The sequence below is a fragment of the Talpa occidentalis genome, unplaced genomic scaffold (assembly GCF_014898055.3).
Source record: "Talpa occidentalis isolate TD23 unplaced genomic scaffold, MPIMG_talOcc4v2.1 talOcc4.11, whole genome shotgun sequence".
NCBI lineage: Eukaryota > Metazoa > Chordata > Mammalia > Eulipotyphla > Talpidae > Talpa > Talpa occidentalis.
The window spans coordinates 80,744,646-80,766,988 of record NW_023601104.1 but is presented as its reverse complement, the minus strand read 5'-3'; the positions used below and the strand labels follow the sequence as shown (position 1 = coordinate 80,766,988).

General features: G+C 45.3%; 1 protein-coding gene across 8 annotated transcripts in view; it reads right to left on the bottom strand.

The window, feature by feature from the left end:
- FOXN3 (forkhead box N3) overlaps positions 1 to 22,343 on the bottom strand; it is a 359,639-nt gene that overhangs the window by 83,663 nt on the left and 253,633 nt on the right. For all 8 annotated transcript variants that reach the window (XM_037503725.2, XM_037503724.2, XM_054691729.1 and 5 more), the window contains one exon: positions 17,820 to 17,884. In XM_037503725.2, the coding sequence (XP_037359622.1) occupies positions 17,820 to 17,884 (65 nt within the window). The remainder of the gene's footprint in view (positions 1 to 17,819; positions 17,885 to 22,343) is intronic.

Sequence of the window (22,343 nt, the reverse complement as noted above, 5' to 3'; positions counted from 1 at the left end):
TTAATAGTCAGTGTTTTACCTTCAAATGCCTCTACTCGCATTACAGTCTACCTTTCCATTCTGCATTGCATCCTCTTCTAAACAACACTTTGAAAGGGGTTGAGAAGCTGTGAAGAGGCCTATGGAGGAAGGTGCCCCATTCTCCTCTCCCAGGCCCTTTCATCCCCACCCTGGCTTCTTCCAGGCTCACTCTGTCTCTTATACACCTCTCACATTCTTGCTCATCCATGTTTACCCAACCCATCAACTCAGTATTTCTAGCTCTGGCTACTCTCCTGGTTTAGTTACATTTTTCTCACTACCTCAAACAGGGGATGGTTATCAAGTCTGTCTGTACATCAGCATCACATGGGCACTTTCAGCACGACTAATGCCAAGGCCTACCCCACACCAGTCATTCAGACTAACGAACAGTGCTGAAGAACTGGATTCTAAATGTCTTGCTGCCCTGCCCTGCCTATGCCTGTGAAACTAGGCATAAATGTTAAGGATGTTTCTTGCTACAGAAGACTCAATCTGTCTCCTGACAAGTTAGTACCTGGGATCTCTGTTTCTCCTCAATAATGAATTACTTTCAAAGTCATGAACGTATAAACCATACAAATACAAATGATCTTGTTTCTCTTTTTGCCTTGGCTACCAGGAAACTCAGAGCCAAGTTCATGATTGACTGCCCTACCCTTTATATCCATACATAGAAGATATGATAATAATTTTATAATTTAATGCTATCCCCTTGCCATATCATACTACCTTTACTTTCCCTTTGTCTTGACTTCTGTACTTTCTTAAAAAAAGAAAAATCTAGTTACACTGCACTTTTAGAAGCCATTGCCAATTCTTTGTGGGATGAGGTGGGAAATGTTAGACAACTTAATTAAATACAGTCATTGACATGCAGCCCTTCACAGCACAACAGCTCTCAAGCAGATGGCAAGGAGCACCAAAGTAGAGACTCAGGCTCCAAAGAAACTTTTTGGCTTTGGGGTCAACTCCCCCAATAGAAACCTTCATATTGGCTCTAGTTGTTATAGAACATCTGGAAACATATCTGAACTGCATATTAAATAAATTAAGATGATTGAAAAATTTTAAGCAAAATAGACAGACAAAATCTAAAACCTTGACATGCAATTCTGTACCTATCTCTTAAACTCAGCAGATCCATACATAAAATTTGTAAATTCTGGCCATTAAGGAAATCTATCAGGTTGGTCTATGGAACTACATATAAATAATAGTCAATAGTAGAAGTTTGTGACCTTGAGTATCAGACAATGTGAATGGATCACCTAGACTAAGAATCATTCAAGTTGTGCAAAAACACTGAATAACTTTCTAAAGCCCTGAGTACTGCAGACAGCCTGAACTATGTCCCTACATAACCCTCCTCTATGCTTTGAGCTGAACTAAATGCCCAAATACTACTTGTTCCCAAATGTAATAAAAAAGATTGCGCTCTGCCACTGAAATGTTTTCTTGTATCTGTGAGAGCATCAGTTCTCGTGGCTCAGAGCCAGAACATTTCCTGATGTGGCCAGGAATCCTGGGGGACCACAGGCCCAGTTGCAGCCAGGACCAGAGCTCTGGGCTGCAGGGAAGACCCCCCTGGGCTAGTGGTGATCACCATGTGTTGTTAAATACAGAGGGGCTCCCTGTCCTTCTGAGCCCCATCCCAGGCCATCTGCCTCAGGACTTGGGGGCCCAGCCCACAGTCTCCTAACTAACCTGGCTCTGCCCCTGGCCTCTGGTGTATGGACGGGGTGGGGGGACTGTAGGCCGAGGGTTTGTGCCATTACAATTATAATTCCTTTCACATAACAATTGAAGGAGAAGGTTGTCTTTTTTTAGAGAGGTAAGAACTCTCAGGACAAGGAGGAACAAGAGCTAAAGCTTCACAAGTCTCTAATATTTAAATAGCCTTAAACATTCTGTCACTTTCCATTTTTGCAAATATGGCTTTGTCTTTGAAGATCAACACTAACCATTACAATAACTTAATGAGCATAAACTAGCAGCTGCAAAGTTTAATTAATTTTTAATATATTTTAGTTGTGTAAATAATGCATCTTTATTGCAGTCAGTAAAAAAGTGTATATGAAATGATACACTTCCATGGCTCAAAATAACTATCATGGACATGTCAGCATGTGCCTTTCCATTCTTTGGCATCTGGGTGTGCACCAGGTGGGGCTGGGCCAGACCCTGGATCAGACACAGCCGCAGTGACTGGGCCAAAACCAGGCCCGACTGGGGTGTGAAACTTCCCAGAAGGATCCCAGGAGCAGCCAGACCCGCCCAGGGGCTTCATGGCAGCCTGTAATTATGAGTGCTCACTGCATACCAGGCACTGGGGTGTTACCATGCCCTCTTCCCATTTGACAGAGGGAGGAACTGAGGCCTGAAGAGATGCAACACTGCCCAGTAAGAAGAAAAGCTGAGAATCGACAGGTGCAGTGTGATAGATGAGAAAGAAGTCCATTTTACATGATTTCTTTTGATTATGTTTGGGGTTTCTTTTCTTCCTTTCCATATCTCTGAGCACACCAAGAAGAGAAGGGGAGTCTATGCCAGTGGGGAGAGAGGAGATTTGGACAGGCCAGGGGAGGGATGGTTTTGCCACCCACTTGCCCTGTGACCCAGAACAAGCCCTGAATCTCCAGGCCCTCCTTTTGCTTGTCCCTTCATGGAGGATATGGCCCTGAGGTGTCAAAGAAACCCCAAACTTGACATTCCACGTCTCTGGTTGGTCCTGCATCCACACACCACATACCAACTAGAGCTTGGCTTGTGTGCTTTGCCAAAGATCTTCTCCAAGTTTTTGCTGAAGAGGTTCCATCTTATCCCCTGATTTCACTTAGAGTTACACAGATTCATTATGTGTGATTTGTGGCATTGTGCTGCTACCACTAAAATTAAGATCCCGAATACACAGGAAATACTACTTCAATGGGGTCACTGAAGTAGTATTTCCTGTTCTTGGGAAAAATAAGCAAGAGCTACTTTTTCATTCACCACCAGGAAAGCCTGAATGACAAATGGGAACAGGGAAAACACGTTAAGACACCTGAAGCAACACCTCGGGAAGAACCCCCCGCAGCTTCATTTTGTAACATCATTATGTGATCCCCAAAGTGAGGAGTGTCCCTCCTTGCACTATCACAGAGATAAAAATAATGGAACACCCCACACCAGGGGTATGGAGACCGGCCTCAAGCAACATGTTCAGGCCTGACACAGGTGACTATAGGAGTGAAGCCCCACACATCGAGAAATATGTAGTGACTTGATTTTCCTGTGTACACAACAGTTAAACTAGTCAAAATCAGGACATGCAGGTACTAAACTAAAGTAAGAAAATGTATTATAATAGTGTCTCAACCACAGGCCTACGAGAGAGAGCCCCTCAGTTCCTGAAGTGTAGTTTCTGTCCCAGGAACACTACAAACAAAAGCCATGTCTGAACCGTCATTTGAAAACGATGTTTATTTTTTTATTACAACACATTCTTAAGAGATTTGAAAACTCAGGAGGCAGCATCAGCCACTTCATATTTACAAAAGGCTGATGTGTGGCATTTATTTGAAGATAACCATTGATCTGACAGGCTTCCCCGAACACCTTGATCATCTCCCCAGAGAAGGGGACTCTCTTCCTAGTCAGTCTTCCTGGTACAATCCCGGTTGTATAGTGCTTTCTGCTGAATACGATCCTGGTTATTCCACATTTCACCAGAAGTCACAAACCTCAAGCGTTTTCAAACACAATCTCTTCTTCATTAACAAAATGCTTGCTAAGAAGTTTAAAGCACACAGGTTTAACTCCTGATTGCAAACTCAATTAATTCAATATATTTACCCATTAAAATGCTTGATGAAAATCCACTTATGTTTAGGTGAAATTTTCAAGTTCGCATGAGTCAATGACGTGTCTTGAAGTTTTTGCTAAGGAGGTTTCATTTTATTCTCTAATACTACTTGGAGTTACATAAATTTGTCTTAAATATGTGAACCTAACTTTCTGGTTATGAATGTTTTAAAAAAAAAAAAAAAACAACAACCCACTCTCAGGAGAGATTGACATTTCAGTAATCTTTGCCAGCTGGCATGTTCAAAATAGAATCTAAATATTGTATTAACAATATCAGTAACAGGCAGGTTCGCTGGCCTTAATAAAACACGCTTGAATTGCGAGAGAAATTCTTGCTACTTTGTGTTTCACCCAAGCTTTCATTCACTACATTGATTTAATCAACTCTATGACAATCTCATTTTTTAATCATGTAAGAATTCTGAGGTTCGCTCAGTGCACATAATAAGAATCTGAAATCAAGCAGGTATAATGAAATTTATGTTACCCAGTTATTTTTGAAACTTTTGACTGAAGTAAACTGTACCCAGCAAGGTGCACACAGATGGACAGGGCAATGAATTGTCATAATTTACCTGTTCAGCACCGAGATGAACACAGCGGCTCCTTCGACCGGGTCTACACGGCCTTCTAACCCAGGGATAAATGTGGGCTCGACTTTTCTTTGCACGCTTTCCCTGTGAAGGAGCTGTGAGCAACACCAAGCCAAGAGGACCCACTGGAGTCACCAAGCACTGGATTATTCCTGATTTCATTGACTTCTTGAGAGGTGGTGGTGGGGTGGGGGAGGTTTCCTCTAATCTTACAGAAGAAGAAACAGATGTTCAGAGCCTCCCTGGTGGCGCAAGGGGTTAAGACACAGCCTATGAAGCTATTCACAGCCACTGCAGCATGAGTTCGATCCCCGGCCAGGGAACTACCCACATGGAGCAGCAGACCTCTTCTGACTCGCCTGCTGCTCACCTCAGCAATGAATTTCAGTAGATCTGCCTGTTCTGTTCCCTATTCTGTCTCTGGTGAATCCTCTCACCCCCCACACCTCTAGCCTGTACCCCAGTTCTTGTGTGCATAAATAAATAAATCTTTTTTAAAAAAAAAAAAAGAAGAAACAGATGTTCAAAGCCAAGTATTTGATCACATTGAAAGGCTATACCTATACCTAATGAATGCATCGGTAGAAATGGCTATGTGCGTGTGTCACAGAGAGAGAGTTATTACAAGGGATTGTCAAAAACAGTTTTCCTTCCAATGCCAGACTCAGTTCTGTAGCACAAGAACTATTTTAGGCAATCCCATTTTCCTCCAAATTCATTGACTCACAAGGCTAACAAATGCCATTTATAGTTAAATAGCCTTATACAGAGAAAAAATAGCCTGCACCTTGCCCCCCCCCAAACACACACGCACACACAAAATGGAACCCATTTTCCCACTTAGCATCTTATCTTCTCTGCACAACATTTTGGGTTATGAACAATTTTGAATCTCATTAGAGGTGTCTTAATTTTTAAAATTAAGTTGGGAACTAGCAAGTGAGATTGAAGAGGCTATATCTTTGGTTCTGAACTGGATTTTCATTTCAATTACTCTTCAAATTATACTGATTTAAGAGGTGATTATTACTATTTTTCCTAAGAAGGCTGGGTAATGAGAAAAATGCAAAGGCATGCTAGAGAATGGAGGCTGAGGCTCTACTCCCCCTGTGCCCACTGGCCCCCATCCCACCTCACTCCACCCATACCCCTTCTTCATTGCCTGCTGAGCCCACCCTCTTTGCATCCAGTTGATACAGCTGCTCACATCTGTCCACCTTTAGCGGCAGCCTTGACCCTGCCACTAGTCATCCTTCTATCTGCCACGGTGACCGGGTGACATAGTGTGTCCCATCCTGTGGCAGTTTCCTATTTTTACAAAGACCTGCTACTAGTTCTTTACCCCCCCTTACATGCCTAATTTCAACATGCAATTTGAACTGTCCCACAATGCCAGTTCCCACCATCTAGTCACCCACCTCCCTAGGTTCCACTACCTTTATCATAATCTCCCCACAAATCTGCCAGGTACCTTTTCCTTTCATTTTGCCAAGCTCTTTCCTGGCAGGAATAAAGTCTGCTACCTCATCAGGTGGCTCCTTTGCTTCAGAACACCTGTGCACCACCCAGATGCTCAGTGCACTTCCTTGGACCTGAGTTTGTTTTGTGAGCTTGGTGAATGAGTGTTTCTGCCATTGCTGTAATATAAGGGCACCTCTTTTTTATTGGGGCCTAGAGCACAGTGGTATTGAGAAATGAACAACTGACCACATCGAATGGCTCAGGAAGGGGATGGATTCAGGGGGTGCAGGGACAGCCACCTTGTGGTGCCCAAGCAACACCCCCAGTGGAGGCTTTCCTGCCTCCTGCCTCCTCCCTAGAATGGAGCCCTTCTGCCGTGCAACAGACCACCACAGCTCCCGAGTCATCCCTTCACTTTCGTCTCCCACCACGACTGTAAACCACATGAGATCAGAGGTCCTTTTACCTTGATTCCCAAATGCCTCTAAAATTGGGGCTCTGTGGGTCAAGGTTGGCTGCTAGGGGAAGTCTGAAGAGATCTCAAGGTTAATTGTCAGTAATGGCCAGTGTCCCTCCCATCTCTCCCTCCTCACCATGAGGCGCTTTAGTCAAGACAGCTCTTTCTCCAATTCCAACTCTGACCAAAGACTGTGAGTTCCACTATTAATGAAGATTCTGTGCCTCTGGAAAATTATTTTAACTTGACCGACACTGCAGTATTCCCTGACACATTGGCAGTCCCATACATTCATGGAGAATGGCTGGTACGATAAAAAGAAAGCTGGAAAAGTCTCAGATGGGAAGGTTCAGATCCAGGCCCTGGCTCCCCACTTACTAGTGACCTATACTTGCATATCCATCCTAACATTTTTGTGCCCATCACTCTGGCTTTTTTTTAAATGGCTGTGCTGTTGAAATACAGCTCCTTTCTCCATCTTTGCATCTGAAAACTTTCTATTTCCCAATCTCTCCAAGTAAGGGTAGCACATCTCCACCCCCAGCATAAGTCCATCGGCCCCTCTGGTTCCTCCAGCTACAGTGGTTTCAGCTGGTCATGTGACTCAAGAGCCACTTGAATTATAGAGTGATCCCCTTTTCCTGGGGACACTGGACAAATGCTAGATTCAAAGCTGATGTCTGCAGCCTGAGAAGCTGCTGGCAGTTACCCTGTGAACTCAACCTGAGCTGCTCTGAGCCTATTTCTACCAAATAGGTAGAAATTTCTCTGGTAGAAATAGGCTCTGGTGAACTCAGTTGGGGGACAGATACAAAAGCTATTATTATTGCTATGTTCCCACTTTGCATGCTTTGGTCAAGCCACCATCTCTGAAAAGCTCTACCAAACTCATCTTAAATTCTTTCAAGTCACAGCCAAACCACTAAGTGTGTTTCCAAGACAATGGTGAGGTTGGAATCTCACTGACACACAGAAATCATTGGTGATATGAATTTAGTTTAACTGATACTATTAATTTCAAGATTTCTTATTAGTCAGGAAAAACATCAAGCTGGTTTAAGTAAAATGGAACATCTATGAGCTCATCTAGCCCTACCACAGAAGGGCAGTGGGGGGGGGGCGCGGGGCGGTGACCCCTGTGTCTGCTCCTTTGCACCATTCTTACGCATCGGCGCATCCAACATGGTGATGTCAGGCATAGTTTAGAGCTTCCAGACCCAAGATAATAGGTACCAGGTGAGGTGCCTGCCCCTCAACCAACCAGGGGCCTCTTATAACAAGCAGCACCTCCCATTTGAAGTTTATGTTGGAAGTTGAGGGCAGTGGAACTGAAAAGAGGGGAAAGATGCCTTCAGTGCATTAATATGGCTGCTGGTACCCTGTTAGCCCCGAAGTTCAAAGACATAACTTCAATCTCACTGTTGTGTTTCCCACCTATGGCAAAAAGTAGAGAATGAAGTCACTCAAAACACGAGAGAGGCTGACACAAAGGGCAAACACACCACTGGCATTTCTACACGTCACAAGGATCTGGTCACAAAGCCCCACAATCTGGCTGAGTGCATGGGAACGAACCCACAAGCAAGGCCCTGGGCTAGAACAGTGGTCGGCAGATGTCATCAGACACAGGCCATAGTTCTAACACAATTCGTGTCAAATAAGCAGAATGAGATCATCCTAACATCCCCATAAAAAAATCCAGAGCCCAAAGACAGACAGCTCATGTGTGCTACAGTGACCACAAGGCAGGACAAGTCCAATGTGATCCCTACTGGGATGTTCTAAAATTCTTTATCACTGCAAATAGGTCTCTTTCTCTCCCTCCCTCCCTCCCTCCCATTCCTGAAACTAATCCTTGCAAAGGTCTCCATCTACTCCAGATTCTGGCACCATCAGGCACATTAAGAGGAAGAAGCAGGAAAGCAGATCACAAGCCATTGCAATCTATTCCCAAGGAAGCTGCTTTCTGTGTCACATTTCTGGAGGTGTCAGCAAGGACAGCTGCTGAAGACTAAAGTTCTGCTCCTCTTTTGGGGTCTCCCTTGGGTATTTGCCTTCATGTTTCAGGAGAGTCAGAAAGAGTGACAACAGCCTTAAACACTCCCGGAGGTATAACTTCCATTCAACTGGGGAAGGATTTTTTATGCTATTGTTGTTTGGTCTGCTGTTGTTGAGGGTGGAAGGTCTTGAAAATCCTAGGAAACTGCAGAAGTGCTCTCATACACATGATGAATGCTCTATTCAACACTCAGAAGCTGAGTTGGCCTCTGTGCATGTGCTGTTGATTTCAGGTCTCACAAAATGCCAAGAAGTGAGCACTACTGTCCTTTCGGCTGGAAAGGGAAGGCTGAGAATGATCAGGTGAGTTACTGGAGGTCAGAGGGCTGGTGGGCTGGACAGCAGAGGCCTTTTTTTTTTAAATATTTATTTATCCATGCATATAATAACTGGGGCACAGGGCAGAGGTATGGGGGGGGGCGGTGAGAGGACTCACCAGAGACAGAGTGGGGAGCAGAACAGGCAGACTGACTGAAATACACTGTTGAGGGGAGCAGCAGGCAAGCCAGGAGAGGTCTGCTGTGCCATGTGGGTAGCTCCCTGGCCAGGATTGAACTCGTGCTGCAGTGGCTGTGCACAGCCTCATAGGCAGTGTCTTAATCCTCTGCACTACCAGGGAGGGCGAGCAGAAGCCTTTTAACCCAAGAGAGTCAACTCAGGTTCATGCTCCTCTCTCCCTGTCTGTGAAGGCAGTGGCGGTAGTACCTGCACTGAGCACCTACTCAGTGCCAGGAGCACCAGCACCACACCAAGTGTCTTCACGTCATCCTTACAATGATTTTACCTATCTTGCAAGACTGGTCTTTTTGCATCTCATGGTAGCTCAAAGAGGCTTACATAACTTTCCCAAAGTGAGAGGGCAATTAGGAGCAAGGCAGGGAAGAGCCCAAGGCATGTCTAATTTGAAAACTGAAGTCTGTTATCTTTACATCATCATTTGCAAAGACAACTGGGCAGCTGGAAAAGAAGGCACCAGAAAACACCAGAAAAAAAAGGGCAAAGGGATGGCAGGAAAGACATTCTCATAGGTTCACAAAGTGCAAGTGTAAGAGTACATGCACCCCAATCTAACCTATCACGTGCACTGTAGCAGATACCACCCCAGAGCTCTCTGCCACACCCTTCAGTCGTCAAAGAAACCAAACAAAAACAAAACTTGACCTCTGGCAGCTTGTAGGTTGGCGTTTCTAAGTTCACTTCTGAAACTCATGTGAACAGCTCACTCAAAGTACATTCTACAAAATTCTTTTATATTGTAAGCATCTTGGCAATTGTATAAAAATATTTCTAGATTTCCATGTATGCATGGTTAACAGAACTTCAAGGGAATTGACTTTTCCCATTGTGTTTTAAGATTGAGCACTTTGATAAAAGCAGGCTCTCCGGTGCAATATGAGCCAAGGTTACATAATCTTTATAATTTATCATCTGACACAATTTAATAGACTAGAAAAAAACATCTAAATGCTCAAAAATTTAAACTACAAGGAAGTATTCCTACTGATCTATAATAATTGGTAAACAGATCGATTCACTATTGTTTACTAATAGTAATTGGTAAAAATACCTCTATCTGCCTCCCTCGGTATAAAATTCAGATACTCAAATAAAATATTCCTTCTGTTTAAGAGTTCCTCTCACTGATTCATCTTTGAATGACTAATTTCAGGATTTCTCTTTTTCTCCTTCTACCATCTTTAAAAGACCCTAACATTAGCTTTTTCCAACAGTCATGTGCAGGGGTCAAAAGCAAAAGGAAGCACCTTAATTACTAGAATGAAGGAAGACAACACAGGTCTTCGTTTCCATTTCATCTTGTCACTGAATTGCTTTTAAGCATTCTAAAGGGATCCTCTCCAGCCCAGATCTGCAAAACACTGCAGAACATCTAAACCTCTAGGGTGGAGAACCGGTCTGAAATATTTATGCTGCTTTGAAGCAAAGATGGGCATGGGTCTAGGTTTCTGACTCTGGTTCTGTGACCTAAAGCAGACAATTGCTTGGGCCTTAGTGTACAAATGACATAAATACTCTATACAGCCAGACACAAGAGATCACGTGTTGTACGATGCCACTGGTGTGACGTGTCCAGCTCATACAAGTTCATAGAGACAGAAGCAGTTTCTGGCTGCCTCACTGGAGGGCCCACTGGGGGGTGCAACAGGGGGTGGGCACTGCTCAATGGCAGGTGGTCTGTCTTCAAAGACAGGTGGTCTGTCTTCAGTCCTGTCCTCCTCAGCTTCTGGGCACAGGGGGTGCCCCTTCCTGCTGCTGAAATGCCGTGCCCTTCACTAAGGTGATGCCCTGTTTACGACACCCCTGCTGTCAGCTACCACCTCTTTCTACTGGAAGCCTCGGTGTGCCAGCTGGTTGGCTCTGTAGACCTTTCCCTCTTTTCATTCTATACTCCCCTGAAAATCGTACCAAGGCCCATAAATTCAATGGGCTCAACTACTCTAAAACTCCCTCTATCGCTCTAGTCTCTCCTAAACTTCAGCCTCAGTTTCCACCTCCTGCAGGACTAGTCCCTGGCATAGCAAAGACAGACCCTCCACACCCACCGTCAGGATCTGGCCAGGTGGCTCTATGTCCTGCCCCCCATGCTAGCCACACCTCTGACTGCCCCATTTCTGTCCACAGGAAATGCCACTTTTTCAGATGCAACCCTGGATTTTCATGGAAATGGTCACTGTAGTTAGTGGTGGAGCCTGTTTGAAATTAAAGTCAAACAGAAAATACAGGCTATGCCACTGAGGCTTTCAGATCCCACGCTGGGCTGGGTGGCAGGCGCTGGGGAAGTTGGAGAATTGCAGATTGGGCAAATTTGGATTCCTGGAAGTCGGGGAAAGGTCAGAACTGACCAAAGGCTTTTTTTTTTTTTTTTTTTTTTTACCATGGAGTTTCCTTATATTTTTAAAATTAACTTAAGAGTATATTCTCAGAGACCACATGAAACTTGTGATTAGTCAGAGCTGACCAGTGCTCCTTTTCAGTTCACCTGATTGTAAAAACAGCTAGTGGACTTTATTAGTGTAGTTACATAAATATCTTTAAAGGTAAATCAGAGCAGAACAATGAGCTATAAGCCAGGAGAGCCCATAAGAACAACGAGGGCTAAAGAGGACAGAAGGCAATTAGGACTTGGGGGGATCTGGAGAGAGGTTTATTTTCTCTTTCTGTTATAATTTTTTTTTAATGGGTGTGCCTAGGGGCAAGAATCAGGAGATTTATGCATTAGGTAGAAGCCCTCCTTTGCAAAATGGAGGAGAGAGTCAGCTTGTGGAGCAGATTAGATGAAAAAAACCAAAGAGCCCTGGGCTGTGACCAAATGTCAGAGAACGGTGTGGGGGAGGGTCTGGGTAACCCCAGACAAAACCTGCAATCCCAGGGCCTTTATGGGAGGAGAGTGCCAGAAATAACCTCAGCCTCCGAGTCTCCAGTCAGGTGAGGCCCTTCTGAGGGAGCTTGGGAGAAAGCTCCTTTGAAGGGTTGGGGAACTTTTCACCTTGATAAGGCTGCAGGATTAACGCTCAGAGCACACCTTTGCTCTTTTCCAGCGGCCGGGAGGCGCCAGGCACTGGACCAGAAGGAGGCTTTTCCATTCACCTTCTCTTTTAATGTTCACATATTCTGGAAACACATTTCAGAGACCCACTTTCCAGACGACCCAAAGGGAGGCCCAAGGTCAAACAGCTGGTATCCAGAGAGGGAGAATTCAAACCAGGTGGGTGTGGTGCTGACTCTGGGTACCCGCTGAGCTCAGATGATTTTAGAGCTGGGTGCAGCTTGGGGTTAGGGCTGGCCGGCCTCTCAAGGAAGCTGGCCTGTTGATGAGGAATCTGAGATAGGAGTACACGCTCTTTCATTTCTCTGTATAACCCCAGCAGGAGCCGGGACATCTCTGATCTTTTTTGCCTGGTCCCAAGAATCTCCGGCCCCAGCAAGTGGACCAAGGTAGCGTTAGCAGGAAGATGAGAGCCCCGGGAATCCATGTTCAGGGGACTATCGCCCTATTTTCCTAAGATTCAGAGTTCTATAACATGTTGTGATAACTAACTCTGGGAACTGATCACACGCTTCCACTGCTTTATTAATATGAATCCATCCAAATCCTCAAGGGGACCCCATGAGACAAGTATCAGAGGTTAAACCAATTACCCAAGAAGCTAAAATGGGGTTTGCTTTCAGTTTGCCCACATCAATAATATCCTGTCTCCCTAAGATCCAGGAGACCTTTGAGAACTGTCTTGTTTGAGGACTGAGATCTTTAGGCTGCCACCACTCTCCTTGCCTCTGAACTCGTCCAGGTGCAGGCACAGTTGGCTGAAGCAGTATTTTTTCCCACTGACTTAGAGTTAAGCTCCCAAATCCATTTTGACCTATTTTTAAGGGAGATGCTAGAATCGAACAGAGCAGACACTCCATAAGAAGCTCCTCGCCCCTGAAGGCCACCCTTAATTCACTTAAGAACATGGAGCCCTAGGGACATCACGTGGTTTGACCAAAGTCAATAAGCAGGACACGAACCAAGGTTCCCTGAATTCACTATCACTTGTTTGACATGCTGAGTGCTTGCTCGTGAGCCTTTTGTGGCCTGAAAGACAAGCAAAGTGAGGTACCATGTGCACCTCAGCAGTGAAAGTGCACGGGTGAGCTGCAGAGAGGGTGAAGGTTGTGGACAGTGGGTGATTCACAGTGTTACTCCGAGGAAAGTATAGCAAATCCTGACTTCACGTCACCCAGAGGACCTCGGAAAAGGCGGCTTTAAGTGACACGAACTAGAGTGAAACCAATACAACTGGAGGCTAATTGAGATAAATAAGAGTTACGTTCTTATATATCTCTCAGGTCATAAAAACAGCACCAAATTTCTAAATGAAGACCCAAAAGGCTTCTAATTCTGGGCAAACATTTCTGTTCACTCATTCATTCATTCATTATTTCGCAACTCAGTTCCTCCAGTTCAGGTCACAGGTGGCCAGAGACTATGTTGGCAGCTCAGGGTGCAAGATAAGCTCCCTGAGCACGTCACCCCCACCCACACTCACGCAATCTGGGGGAGCAGACGCACCAGTGAGTATCATATCCCTGGGATGCAGAAAGAAACCGGATCCCCAGAGAAAACCCACCAGACCTGGGAGCACATGCCCACTCCACACAGTGGCCGCTGCCCATTTTTTCTCGTCAACACACAATAAAACCCCATTCAACAAAACAACATCCAAGGACCTGCTGTACACACAAGAAGCCAACCTAGAACTCAGGAGACAGGCTTTCTCCAAAGCAAGCCATCTACCTAACATCAGAATCAGCTTCAGGAGGTTGGCAAGGCAAGAGCCCCTGGGCACTCGGGAACCAGGAGTACATTGAAGCGTCTTGCAGGATTTCTCTGCATTTCTCTAGACTGCCCAGTGGGTTGTGAGAAGTTAATGGAAATAAAAATCTGTTAGGTGTGTTATGGAATTTATTTTAATTCCACTGCTGCATACTCCAGACAAAGATTTGATAATTAGTGACCAGATAGTGGTGCCATGTAGAAAAGGCAGGCAGAGGGAGGGCCAGGAAGGCCAGTCAGGTTTGTGTGACTCATATCGGTCCTTCCTGGAAAGGGCCAGGACCTGTGTTCTGACCCCAGAATGGGCTGAAAGTGGCTAAGGGGCAAGCTCCAGGCCTCTCCGGGTCATGGGAGCCTAATACAGTGCCTGGCATGCAGACAGGAAAAATGCAGGTGGGGCCGCAGGGGAGGGCTCAGAGCAGAGCTGGGGGAGGTGGTCAGAGGTGCCCAAGGTTAAGGCAGCAGCGGGCAGGCCTAGTAAGGCCCTAGGGCAGACAGGATGGTTTGTAGCCGCTTTTGGTAGAGGGCACGTAAGACTGACGACAACAGGGATGCCCTGTGGATGAAATCTAAGGGGCCAGAGGAAGGTCAGACTGGGGGCCAGGAATGTCTATGATTTTTAGGAATCTCTGGCGCATTAGGATAATTCACCTGAGGGTGATGTCTACTTAAAGTCATCTAATTTGGAATGTGTATGCTGCGGTGGGGACAGGGAGTTTGGAAAAGGGATGCATAAAATGCTTTACCTTAGGAAATAAGAGCTGTTATTAACTGATTAAAATTAAGTATATTTCAAACACATAGAGCCATAGAGACACAGAGTGACAGACTGCTGGAGACCCCTGTCAGCTGGCCCCTCCTGCAGTCACACTCACCTGCCCGCGGTCACCTTTAAACAATGGTTTGTCACTTTCTGGCTTTCTGCTAGGTTTTCATTGTGCAAGGACTGAAGTGCTCTCTAGTCCCTGGAACTGCTAACAGACTGAAATGGTCTCGAGCAGCCTAAATAGCATTTAGAATATTGTGAATTGATGAAATGACCAATTATGTTAAGTACCCATGCCTGATGTAATCCAAACCCAATCTTACCCCATTATCCTGAAAACTGAGAGGTGATTCATCGGGAACCAAAATACAGAGGCCACACTCAAGTCGGACCTCAAGGACTTCCAGTTAATTCTGGCAATTGGCTCATTGTTAGAAAAAGTTGTACAACATTTCTGTCCAAGGGTTTACACATCAGCTATTGGGCCACACGCAGGTCCCATTGTAACCATCAGGTCATGTGATCCCTCGTTTCAGGTTTTAACTTCCATTGCTTCCTCTTTGGACATGACAACATTCTTCTCATTCAGGGGCACTTGGGGATGACACCACTGGCTTACCTTGAAGCCAGCGATGTCATCATCCCCAAGTGCCCCCAAATGGCCTGTGTTCTGCACTACCACATTCATCTGTGCTCCCCATTCCTGCCCCCCAAGCCTACATGCCCCTGTTGCTTCTGCTTGCAATGCTCCTTCCTCTCATTTATGCATGCCCACATCTATCTATTTTTCAAGGCTTCGCTCAATTCCCAATCCTCCCAAGATGTGACAGCCCCTAGGCTCCCAGCTTCCTGAGGAAAATAAGTCTCTTTTCTGGAAAAACATTCAGCACATTTGCTTATGCTGCTGCTCCTGCATTCTTCAGGTCGCAGTCCCCAGGGTCACCACACAGCAGGTTGGCCCCAAGCCCGGCTTGGAACGCCAGGGTCAGGGGCATGTTGGGCTTCTGTGGGCCAGTTCCTGAGCCTGTGTCATCGGGCACGACCAAGCATCACTTTCTACACACTTCTAAGAACTGAGTTCTTTAGGGACAGGCATCCTGTTCCCCCCCTCAATGCCAATCTTTGTGGCTGGAACCTAATACCTGAGAAGTTCCTTGGTCTGATCACCTAGAAAAATGCATGTGATGGGAAAAAAGAAAGTGTGCAAATTTTGAAACTGTAAAGGATAAAGAGAACAAAAGTGGACATCAATCAGGTATATTCTCTTCTACTTGAAAATAATCTAAACCTCCTACTGGCATGACCAGGGAGCTGCCTTCTTTAGAGACCCAGTCTTTATTACAAAACTTCTGCTTGTGGGCACGAGCCACTTCATGATGTGCCAATAACACCCACCCAAGGGACACAAAAACATTAATTAGGAAGCAACATACATAGTTGGAAAAATCTTATCACAACAAAATGTCTCATGAACTCTACGTACAGGTACAACAAGTGAGGAAACATCACAGAAAAAGACTGTCGACAAGTCTCTACCCACACGCTCGAGTTCTCACCAACTTTCTTCTGATTTCCAATGTACCAAAAATAAATGGGCAGTATTGAATTGCATGCGGATTCAAGGAGCATCTGAAATTGTAATTCTCAATGCCTAGAGTGATCAGGAAAAATTTTAACCCTATCAGGAAGAGAAAAAAGGTCGACCACTCAGGAGACAGAAACTTATCATGAAATCATTCAACTTTAGAAATGTAATCGATATTTCTCTCACGCTTCCCGCCTCATAGATTAAAAAACCCACAACTTATATTCAGGTTAGAACAAGTCTTAAATAATGTAGAACTTAATGAACAAAAATCCAGTAAGAAAATGCTCTAAGAAAAGGAAAAACTAAAGATTTTTTGAAAAACTAAAAAGATATATATAAACATGAATATCACAGATCAAGAAGTAAAGATGCACATAACTTTGAAATTCACTTGAAAAATAAAAACCAATAAGCTCATCATAATCAGTTTCCACATAGACTATCTGAAGGGAGAACAAGACAGATTTTTTTTAAATTATGTATTAAATTTTAGGAGTGGATGGAGTTCCCTTTTTTCTTAAATATTAGGCTATCTATGATGGTCATTAAAATTAGGATTAACCCAAACTTGCCTGCTGAAATTGTACCTGTATCAAGCAAAAATACAAAGAAAAGTTTAAGCTCCCAATTTCCAATGCAATTAAAGAGACACCACGCAATTGCAGGATGTGATGACACCTGTTACAATTGCTTCAGCTACTCTGGAAATACAAAGATGGGTGTCTTTAGCCTTAGCCACACTGATAGTCAATGCCTGGTCCTCAGCGTATACTTTCAAGGACAGGAGGCTTAACAGCTTTGAACCAAGCAAAATGTAGGAAAGCTCCTCACCATCAGCCCTGCACAGTTCTAGAGCTCTTGGTACAACCACTTCCATCTACTCTGGGCCATTGGGCTGCTCTGACACCTGGCAGTCACCAGGTTGATGGGGACAGGAAGTGGGAAAATCTTAGGAGCCAGCCCTTTTCATCTTATCTACAGAGCAGACAGCCCAAACAGCAATCACCCCAAAGTGATTTCTTAGAGCATTTGGAATGCATCTTACTCTTCTTTTTAACCATCTATTTGCCTTTAACTTTGGTCATTAATACATTTAATGGCAAAACAGAGATGAAAAACACTTTGAATTCTTGAGTGCCTCAGAACAGCCCTGGTGCAAAGCAGCAGAGGAAGGGCGCCCCTCTTCCAGTGGCGCTTGCAGGGACGAAGGAGGGGACTGAACAACGAGACCTGGAGCAAACCACGGTCACGCCCAGGTACACATGGATATTAGGGGAAACAAGGAACGGGTGGTGTCCACGATGGCCAAAAGGCCAGAACACCCAAATCGTACCTCGTTAGTCCAGGCATTAGCAACCCACAGAGGGGTGTTTCTATGAGCCGTCTATGCTACTGTCGCACGTCTACAGCCCCGCAATTCCAACTTCACCAAAGCAAACCAAACACTTCTGCAACGTGACCAGTGATGCCAGACCAAAGCAGCAGCCCTGGCTTTAGACTAACAATTCATAGCAATCCGGAGAATTGAGTAGAAAGAAATAAAGAGAACTGGACAAACACCCAACCCACAAGAGCCACACTTCTCCAATGAGTGCCCACTCCCAGACAGGACAGAACTTTCCTGATTGCGCCCAAGCACCGAGAAGGGTCACCAGGGGGCAGGAGGAGAAGAGGTGCTGCTGAAGACCTACCTTGTAGAAGGGCTCCATTTCTCTTGAAGAAGGTACTGCCCGGCCAGATGGGTGGACCTGATGTGCTGAAAGAGAAAAGAAGCAGCATTAAGAGCAGGTCATGGCCACTCACTCGCCGGAACTCAGAGCAACCTCTTCTCAGGCACAGGGTCCAAGTGGCCTCGAACACTTTCCCAATGATGCATTATTTACACCCTCTGAAAATGCATCTTTAAAAACCATTAGGATTGCTTTATGATCGATGGGCTTCCTATTGCACGGCGGAACTGTCTGTGTGGGGCTCCTGGTTCCGGTCTGGCCCACGCTCTCTGCCGGGCACTGCAATCATTTGTACATAATCAAAACAGCAAATTCACATGGGTCAACACCATAGATTATGACTTAAAAACAGCTGCTATCTTGCTCATCATTTTATGAATTTACATGAGGAAGAATTCCTATCCATGTTTTCTGAGATCAAGTGGGTTTTCTGACAATTCCTGGTGCCACCTGGATGTTACAAATGTAAACGTGGCTTTTTCCCCTCACTGGGTCCTTCCTATACACAGATGACCTCTATCCACTCCTTCCCTCCCATCCTCATTTCCTATCCTGTTTTCAATTTTTTCACTTCAAATGTTACATCCCATACACCATGAAACACTTTGCAGATACATCCACCCACAGCCTAGTAATAGGAGCAGCAAGAAAATGAGCAGGATCAATATGTCACAAAGACACAACTACATTTATAGACAAGCATTTTCACTGTTTTAAGGCACCAAGTGACAAACTTTATAACCCTGACAGTCTCAGTAAAATATCCTTAGGATGGAAAGTAGGTTATTCTAAGTCAGCAGTTGGTTTAGAGTACCGTTAGCACTTACTCAGAAACGTTACTACAGCCAGATCAGGAGGTGGTATAAATTACTCTTGCCAAAAGAGCGCACAGCAAATGATACTGGTTAATGCATTATCACCTTCAACAGTAAAATAATTAAAATTTGTTCTGAATAATGCATTTGAAGTTTGGGTCTCCCTGGTGGCACAGGCATTAAAGTCTCAGCACTATCAAGCTATTGTCAGCCACTGTAGCCTGAGTTTGATCCCCAGCCAGGGAGCTACCCACATGGTGCAGCAGACCTCTCTTGTCTTGTCCCCTGCTCCCCTCAGCAGTGTTTTTCAGTCAGTCTGCCTGTTCTGTTCCCTGCTCTGTCTCTGGTGAATCCTCTCACCCCCCACCCACCCCCACACCTCTGGCCTCTACCCCCAGCTCTTGTATGTATATATAAATAAAATAAATCTTTCCCAAAAACACATTTGAAGTTCAAGAGCCATGCATGCACACACAGGCACACAGAGAATCAGAAGGGTGATATGACGATGGCCCCGCCAGCCAGCAGGGCCTCTACTGACAGGGGTAGCAACGCTGTTAACAGGAGTAATACCAGCGACACATCCTGCTGACTGAAAGCTCATTACCAGAGGCTCAAATAGCACTGCAGTGCAGGGCCACGTGACAAGATGGGGCAGGAGCAGAGAGGGAGGAAGCAGAGAACCACAGCAGCAAAATACTAATAAACCTCCAAATATTATCCATTGTGTTCAAAATGATAAACCTTGATGTAAATGAATGAACCTTTTCTGTTTTACCTTGTTTGGAGGAGCTGGACCCAGAGTTAAGTGTGAACAGTGCCGCTCAGTGACGGCTCTCCCTGCAGCAAAGCCTCCCAGTGCTGGCAGCTGTGGCTGCACGGCCAGGGGTGGCCCAGAAGGCACTAGATCTGGCCAGGCTCTCAGGGAGCTGGCAGCAAGCTGATGTCTCTTCCATGCAATTCCTATGCTATTACGTTTCAGGGGTTTCGTGGCTCAAAGTTGCGTGAAGAATAATGTGTATTAAAATGCTTAAGATTATCTTTTAACATCCCCAGCCAGCTGCTGGGATTTTACCATCTTATTTTTGTAAGGAAGGAGGAAGCAGCAAGCTGGTGGTTGCCAGGACCCAATCACCTGATTTCTAAAGATGTTTAAAAACTGAGGACTTTATTAAAGAGGAGTTGGTGCTTCTAGAGGATTCGATAATTGAGTATTACTGCAGGAGCCTAAATATCCAGCTTATTTCCATCCAAATCTCCTTTTTATCCTGACCTTGATTTGGGTGAAAACTGAGTAGATACCAGGGATGGAGTAAATGTGGAGAACTGAGGTTGGGTAAATCCAGTGGTTTAGAGAAGGAAAATTCTCTGTGTGACAGAAACCTACTTAGTGGTTTCTATAGCACCCATTTAATGTACCTAAGTCACTGGTCACTGTTCTGGCCATATGGCTGAGTGGTCATGTGCTCAGCTGGACTGGCCCAGCCACTTTCTCTGACCCGGCCCAGCTGTCAATGATGTGGTCTCTCTAGCCCAAGGCAAGATGGTGCCTGTCATGCTCATTACAAAGCTTCTGAGCTCACGAGCCCTATATTCTCCACTCTTATTTTGGATGGCCCCTCAAAATGACATCTTCTGTCTCAGAATATTCAAGTATTTTGCTAAGTGCCTATGAGACTGGTGCCGAGAAGGACATGGGAGGAGGCATTGAAAGTCCTATTTTATGACCTCAAGGAACATACCTAGCCCCAAACATCTATGATTTCACCTAAAAAGATAAGAAATGCTGATAGAAAGGTCAAGGGTTATTATGGCATCAAACTAATTGTTTTTCCATCTGGAGATGTCCTTGGCTTAGTGGCCTTTAAAGTGCAATGAAACTAAAAGTGTCTATTAACCCCAGTCATTTGGAGAAGCCAGTGATGCAAATCTTTGTAGAGGACTGAGACCACCTTGGAGACCATTCACTAATGGGGCCAATCAAGGAGAGGTGCGGTGGCATTTTCAGGGAAACAGGGACTTGACACCATTTAAATGCCAGTGACTTGTGGGTGGTCACTGCCACGAGAGATGGCCATTAAGGCCCATTTAACCTAACAGGTGGGTTTTAATCACCATATAGTGATGCTCACATCGCTGGACCCTAGGAGAGCAAACTACCACTTACAGAGCACGGCGGTCAGCACCTTCTGTGTGCACCCCGCTTCTGTGGGCTGAGCAGAGCAGAAGCCGTTGTCCACATTCTCCAGGTGAGGAGATGGAGGCCCTTGGAGGTGAAGGAGTGACTTAAGACTTCCCATGGCTTGTTAGGGTTCAGCTAAGGCCCAGCCAGGGCTTCTAGTGCCAGCCCAGGGGGCCGGAGACACGTACACACCAACAGGCCAATTTCAGTTCTCATCTTCCATCTTTCTGGCAGTAAACTCGTAGCTACCCTTCTCCACAGAAATAGGCTGTAGATAGTAATTCACTAAGAATCTCTCCCAGGCCAAATCCAAGGCTAGAAAAAGCAACCAGGATAAGATAGACCCAAGGGCTCCCGTCAACAGGAACAACACAACTGAGGCACCAGGAGAAACCCACCTCAGTAACACCCTAACACAATTCTAAGACATTCAACACAATGAGCCAGACCCTCGTTGTGACAAAGGAAGCCAACCAACAAATCCAGGGGTCTTGCCTGCCAGAAAGGCAGCTTATGGAACTGGCTGTTTGGGACACTGATTCAGCTGATCTTGAAGACCAGAGCTGAGCCAGCAAATCCCAGCAGGTAAGTGAGCATGGGGTCCTGAAGCATATCAGTCCCAGGCCTCAGCCACTTCCTGGACCTCGCTCTCCAGCTGTACTACTCTGCATTCCCAGAGGATATTGGCAGTGAACAAGTTGTGCAGCCCTAAGGTGACTCTGGGTAAGATGTGATCAGTCACGTGTTCTCTCTATACTATGAACTGACATCATTGTGAGAATGGTTTGGATGATAACCCAGACCCTGAGGGGTTCTGGCAAAACCCATAACTACCCTCTAGCATGGACTTTCTCAAAGTCTAATGAAACGCAAGTTAAGAAAAGCACTTTTTAATAACAACCCAGTGGCCAAATCTGAGCTGACATTTGAGAGTACAGGGTATGAACCTGAGAGAACAGGGTATGAACCTCGAGCAACCTATATTAAGTGAAATAAGTCAGACACGAAAGCAAACACTGTGATTTCCTTGCACGAGGAACCACAGCAGTCAAAGTCAGAGAGACAGGAGATAGAATGTGAGTTGCCCGGGCAGAAGCAATTGTGTTGCGGCAAGGTGCAGAGAGTTTGGATACTGGCTGCACCACAAAGAGAATGTAATTTTGTACCACAATTAATAGATTTAATGTAAAGGGGTGGGGGGGGGTAGGGAAGGTGAGGGAGACAGGAATATATAAGGGACTCCAGAAGAAGTGAACCACAGCCTAAGGGATTGGGGCAGTAAAGACCAACCTATGTGCAGTGTCTCTGACTGACCCCACCAGTACCATCTCAGCCAGAATGGCCCATGGCATAGTAAAAAGCAGAAAGTTCAAACTCACTAGGGGAAAGGAAGGGGAGGTAGAACAGACTATCCTGAGACAGTGCTCAGAGGCCAGAGCTTGCCTGCTACTCTGAGCAACTGAGCAGATTCCAGTCACATTCTTAGCA